At 35.9% G+C, this 23025-nt stretch overlaps 1 protein-coding gene and 1 long non-coding RNA gene across 2 annotated transcripts in view; one reads left to right on the plus strand and one right to left on the minus strand.

The window, feature by feature from the left end:
• AZI2 (5-azacytidine induced 2) overlaps positions 1 to 20778 on the plus strand; it is a 33755-nt gene extending 12977 nt beyond the window's left edge. The window contains exons 2-8 of the mRNA XM_059077445.2: positions 2663 to 2883; positions 4359 to 4484; positions 4968 to 5067; positions 6120 to 6268; positions 10567 to 10625; positions 16206 to 16324; positions 18647 to 20778. Of these exons, the coding sequence (XP_058933428.1) occupies positions 2668 to 2883; positions 4359 to 4484; positions 4968 to 5067; positions 6120 to 6268; positions 10567 to 10625; positions 16206 to 16324; positions 18647 to 19059 (1182 nt within the window). The 5' untranslated portion in view covers positions 2663 to 2667 and the 3' untranslated portion in view covers positions 19060 to 20778. The remainder of the gene's footprint in view (positions 1 to 2662; positions 2884 to 4358; positions 4485 to 4967; positions 5068 to 6119; positions 6269 to 10566; positions 10626 to 16205; positions 16325 to 18646) is intronic.
• On the minus strand, positions 17564 to 22965 carry LOC136791996 (uncharacterized). The gene is made up of 3 exons (XR_010835019.1): positions 22807 to 22965; positions 20385 to 22573; positions 17564 to 18452 (listed from the first exon to the last, which is right to left on the minus strand). It is a non-coding gene; the product is annotated as an uncharacterized lncRNA (long non-coding RNA).
• Positions 22966 to 23025: the final 60 nt, after the last annotated feature.

Consider the following 23025-nt stretch of genomic DNA (forward strand, 5'->3'; position numbering starts at 1 on the left):
AGTCATTTGATCTTTTCCGGTACCTTCTTTAAAAACTCCTCCTCCTCCCCACCCCTCAATCCTCAGCATTCTGTATTATCTCAAATATATTACTTCCCTTTATGGCATAACAATTATTTTACTGCACAGCCATCTCCCACATTGCGTTTTCCTTGCTGAGTAAATGATTGTTTCGTGATAAAAATGAATGAGTAGGAGGTCGCACTGCTGACCTAGTTAAGAACTTTGCGTAAAGCAAAGGCATATAGCCTTGGATCCTCAAAGTGCACAAACTGTGGGACACCATCTGTTTCAACTCTGTAGAGCAGTTTGTTTTTCAACTGTCTTCAGGGAAAAAAAGAATGATTCCAGTTGAATAAATCCTGTCCATTTGGTTGGATATTAAGACATTTTAAGTCAGATGTCTAAGATAGGCACAATTTTACTTCTCCTTAAGCTAGACTGCATCCTATCACTTAACTAGCCAGGTGCTCTTATTCTGCTTGTTCCTCTTTTAAGATATAATGTGTGTGTGAAAGAGTCTTAGATAGAGATACATATGCCTACTTGAGGTTTGCAGTATGGGAATAACCCATACTTTCCTTTTGGAAAGGAAATATGAGGATTTCAACTACTAGCAAGGTGATTCGAATGATGTTTACTGTTATTTTGGAACAGAGTTGAATCTAGAGAGGAAAAAGTAAACCCTTCAGAGGAAGAAAACTTTACTCTTTATCCATCATTAGGAGAAAGTGCAGTTTTGTACTGGAAGCAGCAGGAGTTAATTATGGTTATGAGGATCTGCCATTTGGGGGGGATATTGTAGGATATTGGGGTATTTTTCAACTTTCTTGATAAACTGGCAAAGAATCTAACTTAAGGAGTTGTCCTACATGGTTAGAAATTTTTAAATTGGTGTTGGTGAAGAATGAATCATAGGTTTCAACTACTCAGATTTGTAGTAAACAGATTTATTTTTGCCTCACTTTCCTATAATCCTAGATATAAACAAATGATTGGACATGCCAAACTCTGACTTTAGTTGAGAGCAATTGGAAGCTTTCAGTTATAAAATCAGAAAAGCAAATAGGCTGATGGAAGACCAGACCCTGAAAACAACAAACAGAACCTTCCCTTAGTATTCATGTTGTCTGAAATAAAGCAAAACAAACGTTACAGGCATATATATGTGTGTGTGTATTATATATACATAAACTGAATCACTGTGCTATATACTTGAAACTAACAACATTGTAAATCAACGGTACTTAAGTAAAAAACAAAATTTTTTCAAATAAAATATACAATGGAGAAAAGACAGTCTCTTCAGTAACTGGTGCTAGGAAAACTGGACAGTTCATGTAAAAGAATGAAATTAGAACATTCTCTAACAAGATACACAAAAATAAACTCAATGGATTAAAGACTAAAATGTAAGACCTGAAACTATAAAGAAGAGAACAGTCAGAATGCTCTTTGACATAATCCATAGCAGTATTTTTTTTTTTGGATCTATCTCCTAAAGCAAAGGAAACAAAAGCAGAAATTCACAAAGGGGACCTAAATAAACTTAAAACCTTTTTCACAGCAAAGGAAATAATCCACAAATTGAAAAGACAACCTACTGAATGGGAGAAAATATTTCCGGATGTTACAACCGATAAGGGGTTAATATCCAAAATATGTAAACACCTCATACAACTAAACATCAAAAAAACAAACAACCTGATTAAAAAATGGACAGAAGACCTGAATAGACATTTTTCCAGATACAGATGGCCAACAGACACAGGAAAAGATGCTCAACATCATTAATCGTCAGAGAAATGCGAATTCAGACTACAATGAGATAAAATCTCACATCTGTCAGAATGCCTGTCATCAAGAAGGCATTGGTGCAGCTACTGTGGAAAAGAGTATGAAGGTTTCTCAAAAAACTAAAAATAGAGTTACCATGTGACACAGCAAGTTCACTCCTGGGTATATATCCAAAAAAGTAAAAACACTAATTCAGAAAGATACATGTACCCTAGTGTTCATAGCACTATTTACAGTAGTCAAGATGTGGAAGCAACCTAAGTGTCCATCGACAGATGAATGGAGAAAAAAAGATGTGGTATATATGTACAATGGAATGAATACTACTCAGCCATAAAAAAGAATGAAATTTTGCCATTTGCAACAACATGGATGGATTTGGAGGGTATTATGCTTAGTGAAATAAGTCAGACAGAGAAAGACAAATACTGTATGGTATCACTTATATGTGAAATCTAAAAAATAAACTAGTGAATATAACAAAGAAACAGACTCACAGGTATAGAGAGGAAACTAGTGGTTACCAGTGAGGAGGGGGAATGGGGGAGGGGCAAGATAGGGGTCAGAGGTTAAGAGGTACAAAATACTATGTATAAAATAATCTACAAGGATATATTATATAGCACAGGGAATATAGGTAATACTTTATAATAATTATAAATGGAATATAACCTTTAAAATTGTGACTCACTGTGTTGTACACCTGAAACTTACATAGTATTATACATCAACTGTATCTCAATAAAAAAAGAAAAAGAAATAGGAGTTTTTAAACATTTCCCCAATATTCACATTATTCTCAATATACCTTCTTTTTTCTGCTCATTTATTCAATGAGACGATTCTATTTTATGTTTTTAAATAGCTGTCATGGATGCACTGGTAGAAGATGATATTTGCATTCTGAATCATGAAAAAGCCCATAGGAGAGATACAGTGACTCCAGTCTCAATATATTCAGGAGATGAATCTGTTGCTTCACATTTTGCCCTTGTCACTGCATATGAAGACATCAAAAAACGACTTAAGGATTCAGAGAAAGAGAACTCTTTCTTAAAAAAAAGAATAAGAGTTTTGGAAGAAAAGGTAATTTATCATTAATTTTCCATTATGTTTGTGACTTAGTAATTCAAAGCACTTGAAATTTTAAATATTTTTCTGCTCTGTCTTCCATGAGTACCAAATTCCTAAGGATAACTCACTGCTAATCTCAAAACCCTGGGCATTTTATTTAGCCTACTGTGTTTCACGTATCATGGTGCTTGGTGAACATTTGCAGAATAGGATTAACAACATGAAGGGATTAAAGTTCAAATATTTTTATTACCTCTTTTTTTCAGATTGCCTTACCTTCATAGCTGTATGTATTTTATTCAGGATTTTTTAATATGTGCAAAAAATTATATACCAACAAAGGAAATGAAGTGTCAAAGGAAGAAGTTCCTGGAACATTGTTCTGATATGTTTAATAATGTTTTCATCAGTACTGAAATTCTACCAGGACTGACATCTTCTTTACCTCAACGTTCTCCTTTGTTCTTGAACACACGTAATAAGAATGCATTTAACTGATGAATTAATATCTTCTGTTTACACCTTTTAATGCAGAAACTGTCAATAGAATACATAAGCAAGGTAGCTGATTCAATTATAAATCATCAGATCTACTTAGCTTATTGGGAAATCTTCCTCACTCATCCATTTATTGGGAAATCTTCCTCACGCATCCATTTATTTTTAAAGTTTAACTTAGTTCATTTTTCTTCAGATCATAGTTTATGATCCTTAGATCTTCAGTGTAGTGGTACGTTACAGACAGCAGCTTCCACAAAGGGGTAAGGAAATGATCTAGTTACGAAAACTTAAGGATAGGGCTTGGTAGAGTTTCACTCATTTGGAGGAAGTAAGAAAAGAGGACTCAGTTGTAAAAATAATCAATTTCTTTGTATTCGTATGGATTTTCTTAATGACTATTAAATAAAATTGTGACATACTGGATAGAGTGACAAAAGGTAACATTTTGGAGCATGTAGTTAGGTTTATTCTAAAAGTCAATAGAAAAATGTGATTTGGTATAAGTACCATTGGAAATATTTCTGTACTTTGTGACCAACAATCCTAATAATTTCTCTTCTGGAATAATATAGGACTTGAACTAACACGTCTGTTCCTTAAAATGTCAGGTACACACTAACTTGATACTTTTCTGATGATGGAAATTAAATACTGTGTGCTGGCTTGGAAAACACATAAGCACTATAAAAGAATGATATACTGTGTTTAGTATGACGAATTAATATTATAAATAGTTACTACAAAGTATAAGATACTGATTAAGTAAAAGCCTGAAAAAAGAGTTTTAAAAATATCTGTTCTGTACTTTTTACTTTCTTAACCAGTAAAGCTTAATTGTGTGGAAGTGAAATGTTCGCTTAATTGTAGTCCAGGCTTTATTCCCTGCATTAGAGTAATTAAGGTAAGTTGTGGACCCATAGAAGACTGACTTATTTTCTTATGTAGAATATCCTCTTAAGCTTTGTCTACTAATTTTATACCATTAGCTTATAGGAGCTCGAAAGGATGAAGAAACAAGTTCTGTGGGACGAGAACAAGTGAATAAGGCCTATCATGCATATCGAGAGGTTTGCATTGACAGAGATAATTTGAAGAGCAAATTGGATAAAATGGTAAGTTGGTTTGAAAGGGATGGTATCTGTATATTGCAAATGAGTTTTCTCCTTCAAGAGGTTAAAATTAGAAATGAGAGATATTTACACTTATTAGAGAAAAAATTTGCATGCTCAAGGCAAAAATAGAAAATTTTGATAGGAATATTTGTAAGTTATTTCTATACAAAATAAGTACTCAATGTGTAATGATGTTTAGGTCTTTTTTTTTTTTTTTGATGTTTAGGTCTTAAGTACATCTAACACCACTAACTTCTTTTGAAAAATCATGACTTAGTAGAGTTTATCACTGTGTTTTTTTAAAAAGCCAGTGAATAATATGTCCTAAGTTAGAAAAAGAGATTAGTGAAAAACTGAGTTCATTTCCCGCCTTGCTTTTCAAAGGCTAGAATCAGTTTTTTCAACATCTACCTGAAAATTAATGTATAATACCAACCTATAGATTTTATTGAATGTAATTTGGCATTTTCTCTACTTAACTAGAATAAAGACAACTCTGAATCTTTGAAAGTATTGAATGAACAGCTACAATCTAAAGAAGTAGAACTCCTCCAGCTGAGGACAGAGGTGGAAACTCAGCAGGGTAGGCCACTTAAACTTGTTATAATTATTCTAATGCAATTAATACATTTTTCCATTCCTGTGTTATAGCCATGATCGGTTTTCTATATCTGTATCCTAAGGACTTATTTTTTTAATTTTTAGGCTTATATTAATTGCTCCGCTTTTACAAAATATCAACTTTTAACTTTTCCTTGGATATAAATTGTACTTTTCCTAGAGAAAATTTGATGGTTTTTATTCAGGGCTAGTTTGCAGTGAAGTAGATGAAGAAAGGAGTAGAACACCATCCTCTCCAAAGCTTCTTGCCCACTGTTAGACGCCCTGTCATTGAGTAGTTACAGTTGCTCCCCCCCTAAAGGTTGTTACAATCTGCAGATGAGATGCTATGTTGAAAAGTTAAGAGTGGGGGATATGGGTATTAGCCTGCTCTCATGCACATTCACTCTGAGACAAGTTGACGAGTAGGCCTCTGAGAGACCTTTTGATGGGAGGTTGAGGTGAGATCTCTCATGGCAGCTAATCAGGGCTTTTTCTGTGTACAGAGCCTAAGGAACCAAGTCAAGGGTTAGTCCGTATCCAGTGGTATTGAGTTTGTACAGTGGAATGTTTATGAATAAAATTGTTTGGAAGTTATGATCTAGACCTGATGGTCAAACTTTATACTTTCTAAAGGGACTAGATGGAGTGATGAGCTGAGTGAGCATCAGTTTACCCACTTCATTTAATTCTTATCACTCTTAACCTTGACGTATATAGATTATTCATCCATCTATAATGTCAGCATATGCTTGATATGTGTTGTATATTTTAAAGTTTCAGGCTGACAAATTTGCTCGTTAACCTAAACCAAAAATCAGGGATGGGGTAATTAATTAATACATGCTAAAATAAGATTGCTAGATTTCTTATTAGCATAGATACTTGAAAGTAATTACTGTTTTTCAGAAACTTAGTAATTGTGCATGTTTTATATTGGTTTTTCTTTTAACCTGCATTTTATTAGCATAATCTTTTTTGAATTGCAACCAATGTAGAAGTCAGAAATAATTTTAATGTCCATCCTTTTTGTAGTGATAAGAAATTTAAATCCACCGTCATCCAACTGGGAGGTGGAAAAGTTGAGCTGTGACCTGAAGATCCATGGTTTGGAACAAGAACTGGAACTGATGAGGAAAGAATGTAGAGATCTCAAAATAGAGCTACAAAAAGCCAAACAAACGGTATTACAGAATTATTAAATTGAGAAATTCAGCATGCTGTGTGCATCATATGTAGGATTTATAACTAAGTGTTAAATCATAGAGTTGACATAAATTACAACTACTTAGAGAGTTACATTATCTGAAAATTCACCTTTATCTTCCCCTTTAATCATTTTTGCTAAAATATGATAATTGTATACTTTTAGCATAATCCCAGAATTATATGATTTTGTTGTTTAAAAGCTAATTTTTAAAAACCTTATTAGTTTATTAATTTATTAAAGCTGTTCTTTCAGACTTCCTTTCCTTCAATTTCCTTAAGTCATTTTTTTCTCTGTAAAGTTTAAAGAGAACTCAGGTTTTAAGTTTCCCACTTCATTTAACATAATAATTTGATTAATTTAGACATGACAGGAGACTTGATTTTTAGAATTATTAAAACAGAACTTTACAGCATCTACTAATTCTCATAAGTCTAATACTTTTGGAGCAACTTTAATTTTCAGCAAATAGCTGAGAATGCAAGAACTGGGGTTGGCAGGGTGGGGGGTGTGGGTGGGGAGCAAAACAAAAACCCTGCTGAGCTACTAAAGTGTGGTTAGCCTGAAGTCATCCATTGAAACACAAGTTGCCTCTCAGGTCCTCACCCAGAGTCTGTCTACTAATACAGTGATTCCCTGGACAATGGGGTTGTGACCCGTGGAGGTCTGCTTATACAAGGATCCTTTTCAGTAAGTATACAGTCGGTCTTTGGTATCTGCGGGTTCCACATCTGTGGATTGAGGCCACCACAGGTTGTAGACTACGCTATCCATTGTTGGTTGAATCCACGGATGCTGACCCGAGGATACAGAGGGACGACTGTGGGACTTGAACATATGCAGATTTTGGTACCCACTGTGGATCCTAGAACCAGTGTCCCATGGATAGGATACCGAGGGACAACTTTACATTGGGTTCAGAAAAGCTTGGATAAATGTTTTCAATGTCATGACAATGCTGAGAATAAAAAGAAGGAATGATAGAGAAGCAGAGCAGTGTGGGAGCAATGCTCCAAACACAAAGTTTAAAATAGTTATTACAAGAAATTGAAAAGTTTAATAGTCTGGAGTTCAATAGCCATTATATACATTATATACACTTATGTATTTCATACTAAGGTAGCCACTTAGATAATTATTTCTCAGGTCAACATTTTGCCCATCAGAGTATCCAGCACTACTAAGGAGCTATGTCCCCACCCTAGGTTCTTCTGAGCAGCCACCACCTGAAAGAGGAACTCCGCTCACGCTTCCTGACTACCAGCCAGCACTCTGCCCTGAGTCCCAAGTGTCCTTAGATGAACCGACAGGTCTCTCGTCTGTAATGTGGTCTTTACTGAAGGTGACCACTGGTTAAGAATGAGACAGGCATTAAGAATAATATAGCATCCTGCCTTGGCCTTTTATCCAGTGAATTCCTCTGAACTGGACAGTGAGAACTTGATTTGGAACCCCCAGGCCTGATAAAGGGGAAACTCCCACTGTAAAAATTACTGTCAACTCCCTTTAGAGCCAAAATAAATCGTTTTTCCTACTTGACATCTGAAGTTGATTTTCCTAGCTTTGCACCTGTGATCACATGCACAATTCCTTTAGCAGCTTCCAGCATCCTGTCCTGCAAGCCCTGTTGCTGTAGCCCTTGAGAGGCTTCTTTTAAAAAGATGTGCTTGCAGGAAAAGATCTGCATCTTGAAGCTCTGAATTACAATTGTCAGTATATACTTTCTACTTGAAGTGATTTGACAGCTTTTATAAATAATGGATATATCCTTATAGAGTAGGAAGCAGAACCATGGAATCATAAAAACTTGGTTCATGATTGTGTTGCTTATTAATTGTGACATTAGCAAACTCATTTAACTGAACTTTTTTTCTATAAACTTGACATTAAATATCTAAGCAGCATGGTGCCTAGTACATAGGGTATTCAATAAGTGAATGTGTTTCAAAAAATTTAATTAGGGTAATCCAGAAAAGCAGAGCTTTAGGGGTGTATATGTGTTAATACAGTTCAGTTCTTATTATTTGTTGTCCACTAGGTGGTGCTAGAGGATAAATTTGCTTTTAGTTTAATTCATCTTTCACAAATCATAGAAAGAGACTTGAAGGTAGAAGAAACTTTAGAAATCACTTGTTTTATTGCTGATGAAATTGAATCTGAGAGACTAAAAAACTTTAAGAGTTGAAGGTGAGGTAAGGGAGGAATTTTTTTGAAAAGGGGATTTAAGACACGTTTCCTTCTTCATAGTAATTTATTTGGCTGGGGGAGGGGAGATTGAAAGTCAAAAATGCTCACAACTAATATAAAGATATGAACCAGGGAAAGATGGAGTGGAAATTTATCAGTTTATCAAGGGTTCCAAGTTTAAATCTTGGTATTGTGGGATGTGTACATTTCAGTCTTGTTTCAAAGGTGTTACTGGTCAGAGTCCTCTTGGATATGGGAGTCAAAGAGCAAGCTATGGAGAGAAAATTTATGTTCACATTAATAATCTTACTTATCTCTACTGTAACCATACTTACAAATATTTTAAAGATGGTACTTTCTGTGAAACCTACTTAGTGAACTCAGTTGATTGAGTGTTTGGTATTAATGAGGTCAAGGTTCCAGGGTCAGTTCCACTATGGGCCTTCTTTACTTTCTGTATCCTCCAGTTTTCCAGCCACTTATATTCAGAACCGTGGATCCTTTAAGAAAAACAAGACACTAGGACCGAAGCGTAGGAAACACTGGCTCAGTAAATGGAGTTGGTGTAGATGCCTAAGGTAGCCAATAACAGCCTCTTTAGAGATGTACAGTGTGCTGTGTGTACTAAAGGTTCTGAGCAGTCCTGAAGTACAGGAACCTATTTAACTTGAACAGTGTTTCCCAGGATTTTGTAGCTATGGGCCCATTTATGTGAAACTCCAACATCAGATCGCACAAGTTGGGAAACAGATCCATTACTGCCTTTAGAATATGGCAGACTGATGACTGGCCAGGGACAGGGTCTTTTGAGTATTAGAGACAATTCCTTTGTGCTTTTTGCTAATTTACATTAGATTTTCTGAATTGTTAGGTAGTGGCTGGAGAAATACTTCACCAAGCAAAACTGTTAGGTTTTTTGTTTTGTTTACTATCATTGGCTTTAAAAAGAAGGAAGGTTTCCATTGTGCATATATGTATAAGTATACACTAATTAAAATGTATATTTTTAATTAATTATACAGAGAAACTAAAAGTGACTTGATCTGATTCCTTCATTTCCTGTGAGGAACAGGAAAGGAAAATGTCCAAGGTTATGTCCTTTGGTAGTGGTCAGACTTCCTCTGACTTGTGGGCCAGTTCTGTTTCCCCTCTCCACAGGGCTCCCTGAGATGCAACTAAATCATTTACAGTATTTAGTTGGTATTTTCTGACCAGTTAGATCAAAGACACTTTAACTTCTGTAGACATTTTGATATTTTACACTTCCAAACTCAGAGGACTCATGAAGTCCTTTTGTGGCTTTTTAGTGTTCCACTTTTAAAAATATCATTTAGATTATATAAATAAGAAATTGTAAAGTTAAATTTTGTTTTGTTAGTTTATACTGGCCATTTCTGCTAATAGAATTAGTGCCTTTGGTAGTCATTTTTATTTGTTATAGACCCTGAATTGAATGCATTGCAAACAAGTGTGTTTACAGAGTTATCTTAAATGTATTAAGTCCACTTTTAAATATCTTTTGTAGGTTCTTTTTGTCATCTGTAACTTAAACTACTAAAACTTGGAAGTGTATAAGGACTTTATGAAGTCCTTTCCCTGTCATTTTCTTGTGGAAAGAAGAAACTTATGTTAATCTTTTAAAACAGTAACCTATTAAATTTTGGTACTTCTTTGTAATAATACCAAAAAGTGAAATACCAATAAACTTCCATTTTCTGGTGGAATTCACTCAGCTATACCTGAAGAAACAGTAATTTGATAAATTTGTTACCCTTTTTTAAATATAGATTTCAGATTGGTATCATCAGAAATACATTTTGTAAGACTCCATGGTCTTTTATGTGAGAGCAGTGTATTTTTAAAAGAAAATTACAGCATTAATGACTTTAAATAATTGGAAATGATTTAGAAATATCTGGTATAGATTTGGAGTTATTTCATTAAAATTGAATATAAGATACTAGGTTTTATGCTGTACAGTTACAGATGTATTCTGTAAAAGCTGAAGCACGTGTAGGGTAATAAAGTATTGAGAATAAATAGAAGGTAACAATTACAACTTTTAAACTGTTTTTTAAACAATGACAGTATCCATCTCAGGAAGACAATCTGAAGAGCAGAGATCTCCAAAGACTAAGCATTTCAAGGTATGAACATCCTTCAGCATTCAATAATAATACATTATATTACAATAATAATTATTCTGTAGGCCACTTTTATAAGTACTTAGATTTCTGTTACGATTTAACCTTAAAAACAGATTGACACTATTTGGGTACTGCATGTTAATTTCTGATCACAGTGTATTTATAAAAAATATTTAACTCTTCCTTAATAGGCTTGAACTTGAGCAGTAGAAAGGTGCATATTGTGATGCCTTAGATAAAATTTTTGAACATTCAGTAATATTTTAGATAGGATTTTAGGGAGCTAGTTGTGAAGTGTTCTGTAATCCTGATTTTTACATGAAGAGTTATGCATTTCCATACACAGCAATATCACTTTGTCTTAAGGGCAAACTTGGACAGCCTTAGTCTTTGATATGACATGAATTTTAAGAGAACTATCCTCTTGGGGTAAGAATAAAAGTAGCTATCAGAGTTCATGTATGTTACTTCGGCCCTTGTTTTTCTCAAATATATATATCATTTTTATTTAAGTAACATAAGTGCATTGTGTTATCTGATAATTTTTGTTCTGTTATGTTAGAATCCCCTCTCTCCATGGATACTTCCACCCAATGAAACATACTCATTTGACTTCATTGTTTGCTCGTTTGGCTTCCAAAATTTACTGAATTATCTCATACCTATTCCTCCTATCAAAAATCTAATGGAGAGAAACGCTCAGTTGGGGAAAACAGTATGAGGAAACATGGTGCAGCCCCTCTTCCAGATCCAGGGGCAGCCCCTCTTCCTGTGTGAAAGGGCAGCAGTAAATATTATAGGCGTCATGGGCCAGAGTCTCTATTGCAGCTACTCAGCCCTGCCATTCAAACAGTAATTCACTTATGCCTTCAACTTTCATCTAAATATATAGCAAGGAAGTTTTTCCTTTTTTAAAAATGTGTCTAGTATAGCGTCCATGTGAATTATTTTTCTAAGTTGTCTTCTGTGTCAGTTACCTTCTTTCTTCCTGTCAACCTAGGTTTCCCCTTATTAATTTTGTTGTATTTGTCATTTTTCTAAGCCTTCTTAAACCATTTTTGGAAAGAAGCATGTTAGAATCAGTAGGTCAAATAAAAGGGCTTATATAAATAGTTTATTAGAAGTACATGGTATAGGGCTTCCCTGGTGGCGCAGTGGTTGAGAATCCATCCGCCTGCCAATGCAGGGGATACGGGTTCGTGCCCCGGTCCGGGAAGATCCCACATGCCGCGGAGCGGCTGGGCCCGTGAGCCATGGCCGCTGAGCCTGTGCGTCCGGAGCCTGCGCTCCGCAACGGGAGAGGCCACAACAGTGAGAGGCCCGCGTACCACAAAAAAAAAAAAAAAAAAAAAAGAAGTACATGGTATAGAACAGGGCTTCTGCTTCCATTCATGGGCAGTGTTACATAATTTGGATCACTTCTTTTGAGAATAACTTGAAAAGTTGTCCACCACCCACCAAAAAGATGTGTGTTTGAAGGCATCATATAACTAAAAAGATAGTGAAGGATCTCTAGGCCAGGATTTGGAGGAGGAGGAAGGCCCCAAGAGATGAGTCTGGTTTCTGAGGCTGAGAACTATGTTATTGTGGCTTTGAAGTACAGTTTTGAATTCTCTAAAGCTCAGTATCAATTCAGGGTATCAACTGAGAGAAAAAGATTTTAGAATGAATTAAGTTCAGTCTAAGAGTGTATGTATGTTAAAGAACTGTGTAATTAAAGTGGGTCCTAATGGCTCCCCAGTGCTGAAGTACATTTCTGTGTTTGCAAACCCATAGCAGTGTGGATTGCAGAACTGATTAGCTCTCCCTCTTCTGGTTAGCAACTAGCAAACTAATAACCAAACTTGTAGCTTACCCTTGATAAACTTTATATCATGCTGTTTTTTGTTTTTTGGTTTTTTTTGCTGTACGCGGGCCTCTCACTGCTGTGGCCTCTCCCATTGCGGAGCACAGGCTCCGGACGCGCAGGCTCAGTGGCCATGGCTCACGGGCCCAGCCGCCCCGCAGCATGTGGGATCTTCCCGGACTGGGGCACGAACCTGCGTCCCCTGCATCGGCAGGCGGATTCTCAACCACTGTGCCACCAGGGAAGCCCTATATCATGTATTTTTATGTTAGGCTCATTCCTGACTGCATTTTATCTTGTTTTTCCTTTACCGTATCATTTATACCTATTTACAGTTTATAGTCCTATGTTTTATTAGTCTTTAAGTTACATCATCCACTTCTAAATGGAACAATTCAGATGATAAATTAAGCTTACTGTATTAGGAGAAAAGTACATAGGAATGTTTCCATAAAACCATTAACTAGAAGTTTAGGTATTTTTAAGGATTATTTTCCAGTTATTTGGAAAACTCCCTTTTTTGGAACACCTCCTTTTTTGCAATTCCTCCATCATATTGTCAGGGGAACAATGTTCCTCATTGTATACAATATCATTTAACAGTAACAGCCCTGCCCATCAGAAACTTGGCCAATGTCCTGCCAGTGTACTAGTTGGGGTTACCTTTAGGTTGTTGCCTTCGGTTCTTAAGCCAGATCTAGGTATTGGGTAACTTCTTCAGATGCAAATTCTTGGTTTAGGAAATAGGGATTACATTAGTGTTTTTCACACTGTGCTGTGTTGCCTTAGTTGATCATGAAATTTTGTGAGTTAAGACAAGCATTTTAAAAAAAAGAAATAGAATAGAACGTAACAGAATATGGGTTGCAGTGTAAAATGATTGCTTGCTGTGCCTTACAATTAAAAATATTTGAAAGATGCTTGTTTGAAGAAATCACAGTTGTCAAGATATACATTTTTAAGTCTCTAATTCTTGGCTAAGACTATCCCATACTTTTGTTTTAATTCCTCTGGGGAATGTAATAATTCAGTAAATTTTCAAAAGCTAAAGACAAATAGGGCTGAAGTAAAAAAAAAAAAAGATTTTTCTTATACAAGGAACATTCATTTCAGTATTAAAGAGTTGAACGTACAGTGTCAATTAAGAAAACTGAGCTTTTACACAATTTTTACCATGTAAGCTGCACATGTGCTCCCTTCTTGAGATGTGGATAAGCAGGTTTCATTACATTTAAAATTTAGAGGTGTGGAATTTTATACTGGGATGAAGAAGGTTGTGTTGAAAGTCAGTAGTTGGTAAATACATGATGAAGCTGAAGGTTATGATGATTTGAAAAATGTTACCCACAAAGGGCAGCAGTCACAGGACTGGATAGCTAAAAGGCAGCTTTGAACAGCAGCTTGTTAGAGTCAGGAAGTTCTCCTGCACCTGCTTCCTTGTGTGTGAAGTGAGCCCCCAGGCTGCTGCGTTTGTGTGAGAACGGGGTGAGGCTGGTCTAGCACATAGTACATGCTCAACCACCGTTATCTTTTTGTCTCATCTGTCTTATTTCTTAGGGTTCTCATTTGGGGTGCTTTGGTGTTGCATCTCAGTGTTCAAGTAGCTTTGTGAGTTCTTTGTACACAACTATATCATTAGGATTTTGCTTGTATGGTATTTAAAGCAAAACTTAACTAATTTATATTCTCAGCTGGTGGGAGGTAGAAGGAGAACAGTTTATAGGCTCAAAAATACTTGGATAAGTAAAAGTTAGCTGGAGCTCTGCTAAAGATCTGTGGATGACAACTGTCCAGTCTTAAGCAATGATTTGTTCAAGTAGAATTTTAAAAATTTTAACACACTTTGAAGACTATAGCACTTCAGTATAAAGGGTGAAGTGTAAAGTAACTGCCATTACTTTGTTATCCACAAGAGGGAGAGCTTATACTTAGTAATAGTTTTTTATATCTGTACTTTTCAAAAAGATTAGACATATGTTAAACTAGATGACCTAGTTTTTGGTGTCACCTAATTTATAAGCAGTCTTCATTAAATTGAATTGGAAAATGTGTATTAGTGCTGCATTAATACCTCTATTATAATTTTCTCTTATTTTATATGGGTAGCTATTTTGAATGATGAAATGTTTGATATTCCAGTATCCAAACACTGCCTTGAGTACTGTATTCGCTTTTCTCCAAGTCAGGTAGTGATTTACCCATCTCAAGCCACTGTTTTTAATCTGTATGATTCATATCATGACTGCATGAATTAGCACATGTGCAGTATTTACACTTAGCTGCTACGTAATGTGACTCTTTTTGGGAAGCATGCTGAATGCCCAGAATTGCACCAAGGAACCACTGACTCTTCACACTTCAGACAGTTCCTATGTGAGACACTCATTGTAGCACACGGCTCAGATGTTGACTGCCGAAGCAGAGGTGGTTAACTAATTTTTGTGAAGTAATTATTTCACACCTATCAAAAACCTGCAAAAATCCCTGTGTTTTTTAATAGACTACTGGTTAACAAATGACGTTACAACAGATTAAAACAAGTAGATTTTTCTCAAAAGCAGTATAAAGTTTATTCTCTTGCTTCTATTGAAAGAATTATAGTCTGAGTGGAATGGGAATATTTTGACAAAAAAGGAATGTCATAATTCAAAGTAACTTTTTGAATATATCTGTTGTTTTCATAATTAGAATATTAGATTTAGATATGAAGAGTGTTATCCTTGTAGTTTGTTTAAAGGTTTTTGTTTATAGCTAGACAAAAATTGAAGCATGACGTGACATGTTTGTTTAATTTGATTTCATTATTACTAAAATTACACTAATATCTTTAAGAGGCAGTAGGAGTTGTTTGAACATTATGAGATCAGTTGTTCTTATATATGTGTTGAAGATGTTGATTTATTTAGTTGGCAACTAAGAAGCTAGAAAAAATCATGAATATCCAAGTAAGAACGCTTAATGGAAGATGAAACACAATAAAATTAGGTTTAAAATAACTGATTTATTACTTCTCAGATAATTGAGGTAAAATACTTCTAATTATGAGAGGTATTTGTGAAGTTTTTATTTCTGTTTCATATAATCCTCTCTCCAGCTCCTTTTCCCTTACCAGGAAATCAGCTGGCTCTTCATGTCTTGTGCTGTCATGTCACATTGGTTTAGAACCAACAATATGAGACAGCCCAGTCAAACATAAAAGACTGGAATGCATGAAACCTAAATTTTATTTTAATGTGGGCTTCGGTGTACATTCAGAATTGATAATAGCATTTCAATTCACAACATCATAACAGAATAATAAAAAGATAAATACAAATTTAAAATCCATCCATGAATGAATATCACTTTATTCTTGATCAGATTTGCAAGTGAAGACCATATTCCTTACTATTAAATATATTAGCGCCACTGCACATCGTAGGCTATCATAATATCTCAGTCCTGAGAACTACTAAACTTGTTGGTTAGAATACTTTTTTATAATACCCTTCTGTTTAATATAGTTCAGTTAATTGATAAAAATTAGGTCAGTGTTATTGTGAATAAGATTTTTTCACTTGTTATAATGCTCTATTTAAATATTTTAATTATTGAATGAAGTTTATTTAATTTGTATTATTTCACAACAATTTGAGCAGAAATGCAGATAAGCTCATTTCTATTTTAAAGTTATTCCCTTCTCTCCAGAGAATAACCATTAACATTTTTTTTTAAAAAAAAACCCTGTATTTCAGTGATAATATGCAAAGTGCATACTGGGAACTGAAGAGAGAAATGTCTAATTTACATCTGGTGACTCAAGTACAAGCTGAACTGCTAAGAAAGCTGAAAACCCCAACTGCAATCAAGAAAGGCAAGTCAGGGTTTGCCGGAAACCACTGATTCCAGCCAAACTGCCCAAAGAGCAATTTGCTGTCGTATCTTATCGAAATCTCATCAAATGAGTTTGATAAGCCAAAGTATATGTAGTCTGTTCACAGCCACCCATTCTCTGCTCTGGCTTCAGCCTCATACTGGTCAACTTCACACATAAAGGTGTTGCTGATGTGTGTTTCTTCAGTACTGTATTCTTTTCCCCTTGTGGCTTTTTTCTCAGCCAAGTGTTGCTTATGTGTTCAAGGCTGAGGTGTTAAGTTTGCTCTAGTTGACCTTTTACCACAACTACTTCATATATTAAAAAAAGAAAACAAAAAACACCAAGACACCAAAAGCTACTTTCATTCCAGTGCTACAGAATACACCAAAGATATAGCTCTTTAAATTGTTTTTAAAGAGAGAACTCTGATTCATTATTTGGTTATTTTCATTTTCTGTAAACTTAATTTTTCTTTCCTTAAAGGATAGATCGTTTTGAATAGAGACTAGATGCTATTCACTTAGCCCTTTCAACCAAACAAAAATTTTCATTGCTTTGCTTTTCATATTTAACTGCTTGGCTGATTAAACCTTTTCTTGAGTTTTGTGTTAACTAGTAGTGGCTACTTTGCCAAAGCTATTTCTATACTGAGAAAAATCAGTGCATTTGTATCTTTTATTATGTTATGGTTGTATTCCTGTAAAGTTGTATAATGTAAATTTGAATGCTGTAAGCTTTATTTTTAAAGGAATGAGATGTGACTTTTTATTTTTTAAAAAATCATTAATTTAAAATTGTCATTTGCACCTCAAATTATCCCTAAAGAGGGCACAAGAGATTTTATAAATAGTTCTCCTCAGGAATGTTTCCTGTGGGGCGGGGGACGTTGCATGTTGGGACAGAAAGCTAAATCCAGAATTACCTTTCCGTTTCTAGGGTTAGTTACTTATGAACTGGGCAAAACAATAAGGTGCTTTGGCATGCCCCAACTTAGTTTACGGTTCATTTTGTCCTCAGGTTTTCCAGTGGCCAGGGTTACGTATGAGACAACTATAAGTTGATGGTAGAAATAAGACCTCTCTTAAACGAGACTCATGGAGTAATTTTTCAGTGAGTTTTCAGTGTGCCTCTTATATACTAAACAGAACTTCCAAAAAATAATTAAGGAGAAATGCTCTCTTCTCATTTGGAAATGTTTATTGTCGTGTCCCTTCTGAGCTGGTGAATGATCAGTCTTTGCCTGCTTTGAACCATAAGTTTCTAGCACATTTCCTATGACGGTGCCAGGCCCGGGGCCACCGCTCTCCACCAAGAACTGAGTGCTTTGCAGAGTGGACAGAGATAAGCCCAGGTCACCTTTTCTCTAGACCCACATGTCACCCTGTCCAGAAGCTGAGCACTGTCACCTCCTCCCAAGAAAAGGGGCAATGAGCTTATTTTTTAATGTGGTTAGTTTCTTTCTCCTTTAAAACTAGAGTCAGGCCTTGGTTGCACTTGGTATCCATCTTGGGCTGAGGGGGAATTTGTCTTTGCTGCCTGGGGAAAGGGAATGCAGAGGGAGGGAAGCACACCCTTGCTTTGTGTCATCTGTGGCTGAACAGCAGCTGGAGAGCGGTCTGTTTTCTAAGCCATTACATGTTACTAAACTCATTTTTTTTGCTTTTTTTGACCATAGCAGAATTTACATTTACCATTATATATATTTGACAAGAAATGAGATGATTTTATAGCTTTTAATTTAAATTGTTTTATCCATAAAAGCCTTTTAATATATAACAGATTTCAGTTGGGTCTCACCAATTCACAATGTAGTTATTTCTGGAAAAAACTTACTTTTGGACCACCTATGGAAAACGTATTTGACTAAGCTAAGGAATATTATATCTAACAAAATTATTAAAACTTAAGAACAGCTTTCTTAGTCTCCACTGACACACAAACATTCTGCAAGCCTTCTCCAGCCATGTTAAGAGCCAGGAACAGGGTCTTTACTTGTATTTTAACTGAATTGGTTTCCAGCTTTTTAAAATAGGAATTTCCTCATGTTCACTATGATATGGGCAGGACCAGATTCCTGTGTCCATTTTGCAGACGAGAGAAGCGACAGGAGCAGTCAGGCGTCACCCTGTCAGTAAACAGCAGATCCAGGATTAGAACTGAGATCATCTGTCAACTTCAAGTCACACTGCTGCAGTGATCGCACTAACTTGGAAATGTCATTTCCAGTTCTAGAATCAACCAAATTAATAAGTGTTTGTTTACTGTTTTATGATCATAAATACCAGGACAGCTGATGCTTAGCCTGTGCTTTCTTTTCAGCTTGCGCCCCAGCAGGATGCATGGAAGACCTTGGGAAAGACAGCACAAAACTGCACTTAACGAATTTTACTGCAACGTACAAAAGACAGGCCCCTCTCTCACCAAACGGCAAAACTCCTTGTCATGCCACGTCTTCCCCTTTACCAGGAGATGCAAAGGTTTTATCAGAGAAAGCAGCTCTCCAGTCATGGACAGATCATGAGCGATCCATTCCTCATGATGGCACAAACTTTCAGGAACACAATTCTTATGGCAGAAATTCTCTGGAAGATAATTCTTGGGTATTCCCAAGCCCTCCTAAATCAAGTGAGACAGCGTTTGGGGAAACTAAAAATAAACTTTTGCCTTTACCCAACCTGCCACCACTGCATTACTTGGATCAACATAATCAAAACTGCCATTATAAAAATTAATTATGAAGAGATTTATGATGTTCTCACGAGGTTGCTGTATCTCCCTCAGTGGTTTTCTTGGGAAATCATTAACAAACTGAAAGCAGATTTTGATTAAACTTTTGCAGAGTTCTTCAGTATTTACATTTGCACATAATGTACCATATTATGTAGTTGATTTTTCAGTATGAAAGAACACCCTCCAGCTCTATATTCTGGCTAAGAATCAGATATGTGTTACTAATGAATAAACCTAAGGTGTTTCACAATGACAACTCTACCTTTGATGATAATTGTACAATTCTGCCCCTCACGTGAAGAATGGAATTGAAAGTTTTCAGACACAGTTTTACAAAGCATGTGAAATGCCTAACTCATAAAAATAAAGGAGACTATTGTATCAGAGAAAAAGCATGTTAAGCTGCTTTAAGTTGCATAAAGGAGTAAAATGGCAGTGTGACAGGTTATATTTCTGCTGACCTTATAATGCATAAGGATAAGGAAATTACAGTGGACCAATATTATCTGGGTTATTGCATCTATGTGCTATAGTGTCTCAAAGTACAAGATTTAAAGTCATTTTTTAATTACAATGTTGATAAAATTTAAAGTACAATTTGGATTTTAAGACTTGAAATGATCTGCTCGTTGAAGCCAACTCTGTCCTGGTATATCCCTCAAGTCTTAATTGAAAAAAGTGACGAAATAGTTGCAAAAACATGTGGTGTGTGAATAAACAATTACAGTCATATACGTTATCCAGTTAGAAGTAGGAATAGTATCACAAAGGCTTCAGTCTACTCTGTCCTTCAGTGCTATAGTGAAAATCCCAATGGGTGTGTAACTGTATAAAGCCATTTTCTTCAAAGGGTCTATACCTGCTTGTTATATAGAGCAGCTTATTAACTGGTTAAACTTTGTTTTGAAATGTAATGATTTTACTTATTGAGAAAGTGGTTTTTAATTAGAAATTATAATCCTAGAAACCAAATTCTGTGCTGTATTGATATATGATATAGTATAATCATGAAATGTCCCCCAACGCTTTGATTCTAAGAGCCTATCATTTATAAACAAGTAACAAGGATGGCTTCATATGGAAATTTCTCTGTATTCTTTCAGGGTGGTTGTATTAAGGATATTAGTAATATATGTCTCCATTCCTACATCTTTTGCCTGAGATAAAGCGTTTCATGTAGAAGGCCTTTATCCTTTTTGATAGACAGTTCCAAACACCTTGGACTCAAAAGAATATTTCAGATCTCTTCTACATTAACTGAATAGCATACATATATAAACAGTGTTCACCATTCACCAGATATTTGTCTTTCTATTATCTTACTCACTTATTCAAGCTTGTCTGTGATTAATGGAGTTGGTGTCAGATGCTGGAATTTATTCTGACCAATGAACACAGCTGACTCGAGGGAGTACGATCTCCTGCCAAGTAATAGAACAAAACCCAATATGCATAAAAACAAATACAAGACTCCAGGCTTTAGCTGAAGGAAGCAACTACGTGTGTAGTAACAAAGCAGCAGAAACTATTTGTCATGTGGCTGCATAGGCTGTACATTACATCTAATCTCTAATGTAGCTTACTGGTTTGCCTTTTTTAAAACCAAGATTGAGCATTTTTCCTTTGTAAAGAAAATAAGTCGTATGACATAATGGCTTGATTAATGTTTTGAACAATGCCAAGACATTACTTAAAATAAATTATTTTTGTTTGAAATTGAAGTGGAAATATTGTCCTTGCCTAAATATTGCAGGGTCATGTACTAATTATAGGTTGTTAATCTGATTCATGTAACAGACATTTGTCTTGTTAAACCAACTTCTGAATGGAGACAATGCTTTTGCAGCTAAACAATAGGGTAGCTATCGAACAGGCATGCTAGAAAATCAGTGGTTGATGTTCTTGACAGTTTAAAGTGCTAAACAAATGATGTAAAACTATTTAGGAAAGAGTAACCAAAAGAAAATTTCCCAGTCAAATTTTTAAATGTATTTTATGATCATTTCTGTTATTGGTAACATTCAAAGAGAAGTGAGGGAATGGCCCATCTGTAGCTTATTTACAATGGAAAATTTTGTTGACTTATTTCATACTAGCTGAAGCTTGCTCCATAGGACTTTCCTTGAAAATTTCTTTAACCTCCAGAATTTTATAAGGATAACCCAATTCAGCACATCCATAACTCAACAGAGTGATAAAAACACGGATAACAACAACAAAAGCCTCTCAATCCTCCCCATTAGCTAAAATAGAAGTTACATCTTCTCTAAAAGGAAACAGGTTCTGCTAAAATGGAACCTAATTCATAACTAGAGCAGGGATGTACCTCTGTGGAACACAAGAACCAAAGTAGAGGGGAGAGTTCAGGCTTCAAGCACTATAAAGGATTGAATCCTGTGCAAACAGTCATGGTCTCATGCAGAAGCGCTGTCTGGAGAAGGCAGATCATATGGGTAGAAGATCTGTGGCCTGTCACCGAACAGGAGAGTGTCAGCAGAGGTGCAGGAGTGCCAGCCAGAGGAAGAGCCGAGTGGACGGGGACGGATTCCCCAGAGTACCATGCATGCAGTGGACATTTTTATACTCTATAACCTAGTCTGTCTAGCACCTGTGGGGAAGTGACATCTCTTCCACATAAAAATGAAGCTGGCCCCTCTAATTTTAATTAAAATTATAAAATAACCACAAGTTGTATATTTTTAGTAGCTTTTTAAAGTAACCATTTTGCCCTTTCTTCACTGAAGTCATTAAAAACAAACTAATTCCTGTGCTCTAGGAAATGCACCAATATCGAAAGGCCCCCAGAGGAGCGTGGGCTTGTTTACCCCCATGCCGTGTGGTCTCTGTGGCTGTATCTGCTTTGCTTGTCTGCTCCTGTTGTCTCCCTCCTTTTGATCTGTATACCTGGAAAATGTGGTCTCTCTGGGTTTCAAGTAAGAGTCAGGTAGTTCCTTTGAGTGGTCTACTCAAGAGCGAAGTGTGGAACTTGAACATCGCATGGTTCTTTAGGGTCCTATTTGCTTTTAACTCGATCTCAGATCTATTTCATGGGATTGGGGCCTAAGTTAAATCTTGTCCTAGTAGGCAGGAATTTCTATTTGTGATTTTAATAAAAACTATGTAAATACATATACATTTTACTTACCTGGAAACTAGTTGCAATGGCTATGGTGACCTCTCATAGGAAAAAAAGAGCAACTTTTAATATAAAAGCTCAACCTGGGATCAAATTATTATATCGGGACAAATTTTTTTACACTAGTTCCTGAAACCACTACTATGTTACAAAATGGTCATCCTTATAAAGAAGACTCTTAAAAAGATTAAAATACTTTCAGGGCTTCCCTAGTAGCGCAATGGTTGAGTCTGCCTGCCGATGCAGGGGATGCGGGTTCATGCCCCGGTCCGGGAGGGTCCCATATGCCATGGAGCGGCTGGGCCCGTGAGCCATGGCCGCTGAGCCTGTGTGTCCAGAGCCTGGGCTCTGCAACGGGAGAGGCCACAACAGTGAGAGGCCTGTGTACCGCAAAAAAAAAAAAAAAAAAAAAAAAAAATTTCAGTAGCAGAATTAACAGGTCAAGGAATGCCACTACATTTTAGGAAATTTTCTATTAAAGATGTAAGTAAAACTAATTCATGTATAAGCACTTATCTCCTCATCTATGTTTCCAAATAAGCCTTTACTTCTACTAATAACCATGAAAGCACATTTACCACGTCCAAGACTCCGTCCTACATACTCTACTTACCTACTCAGTTAATCCTCAGTGGTGAAGCCAGGTTCATGACTGTCCTGCTATACTGCCAAGTTATTAACTCCTTTGAAGGCTGTCCATTCCTGCTTTCCTTTAGTTACTTCTGGCCTCATGATTAGTCTATAGATTGATGAGTAAGATTCATGTGGAAACCTAAAAATCAGTATCACTGTTAGAGAACTATAGCTGTTCTCTATACGAAAAACCCCATTA

Source organism: Kogia breviceps, chromosome 10 (genome assembly GCF_026419965.1).
Source record: "Kogia breviceps isolate mKogBre1 chromosome 10, mKogBre1 haplotype 1, whole genome shotgun sequence".
NCBI classification, from domain to species: Eukaryota; Metazoa; Chordata; class Mammalia; order Artiodactyla; family Physeteridae; genus Kogia; species Kogia breviceps.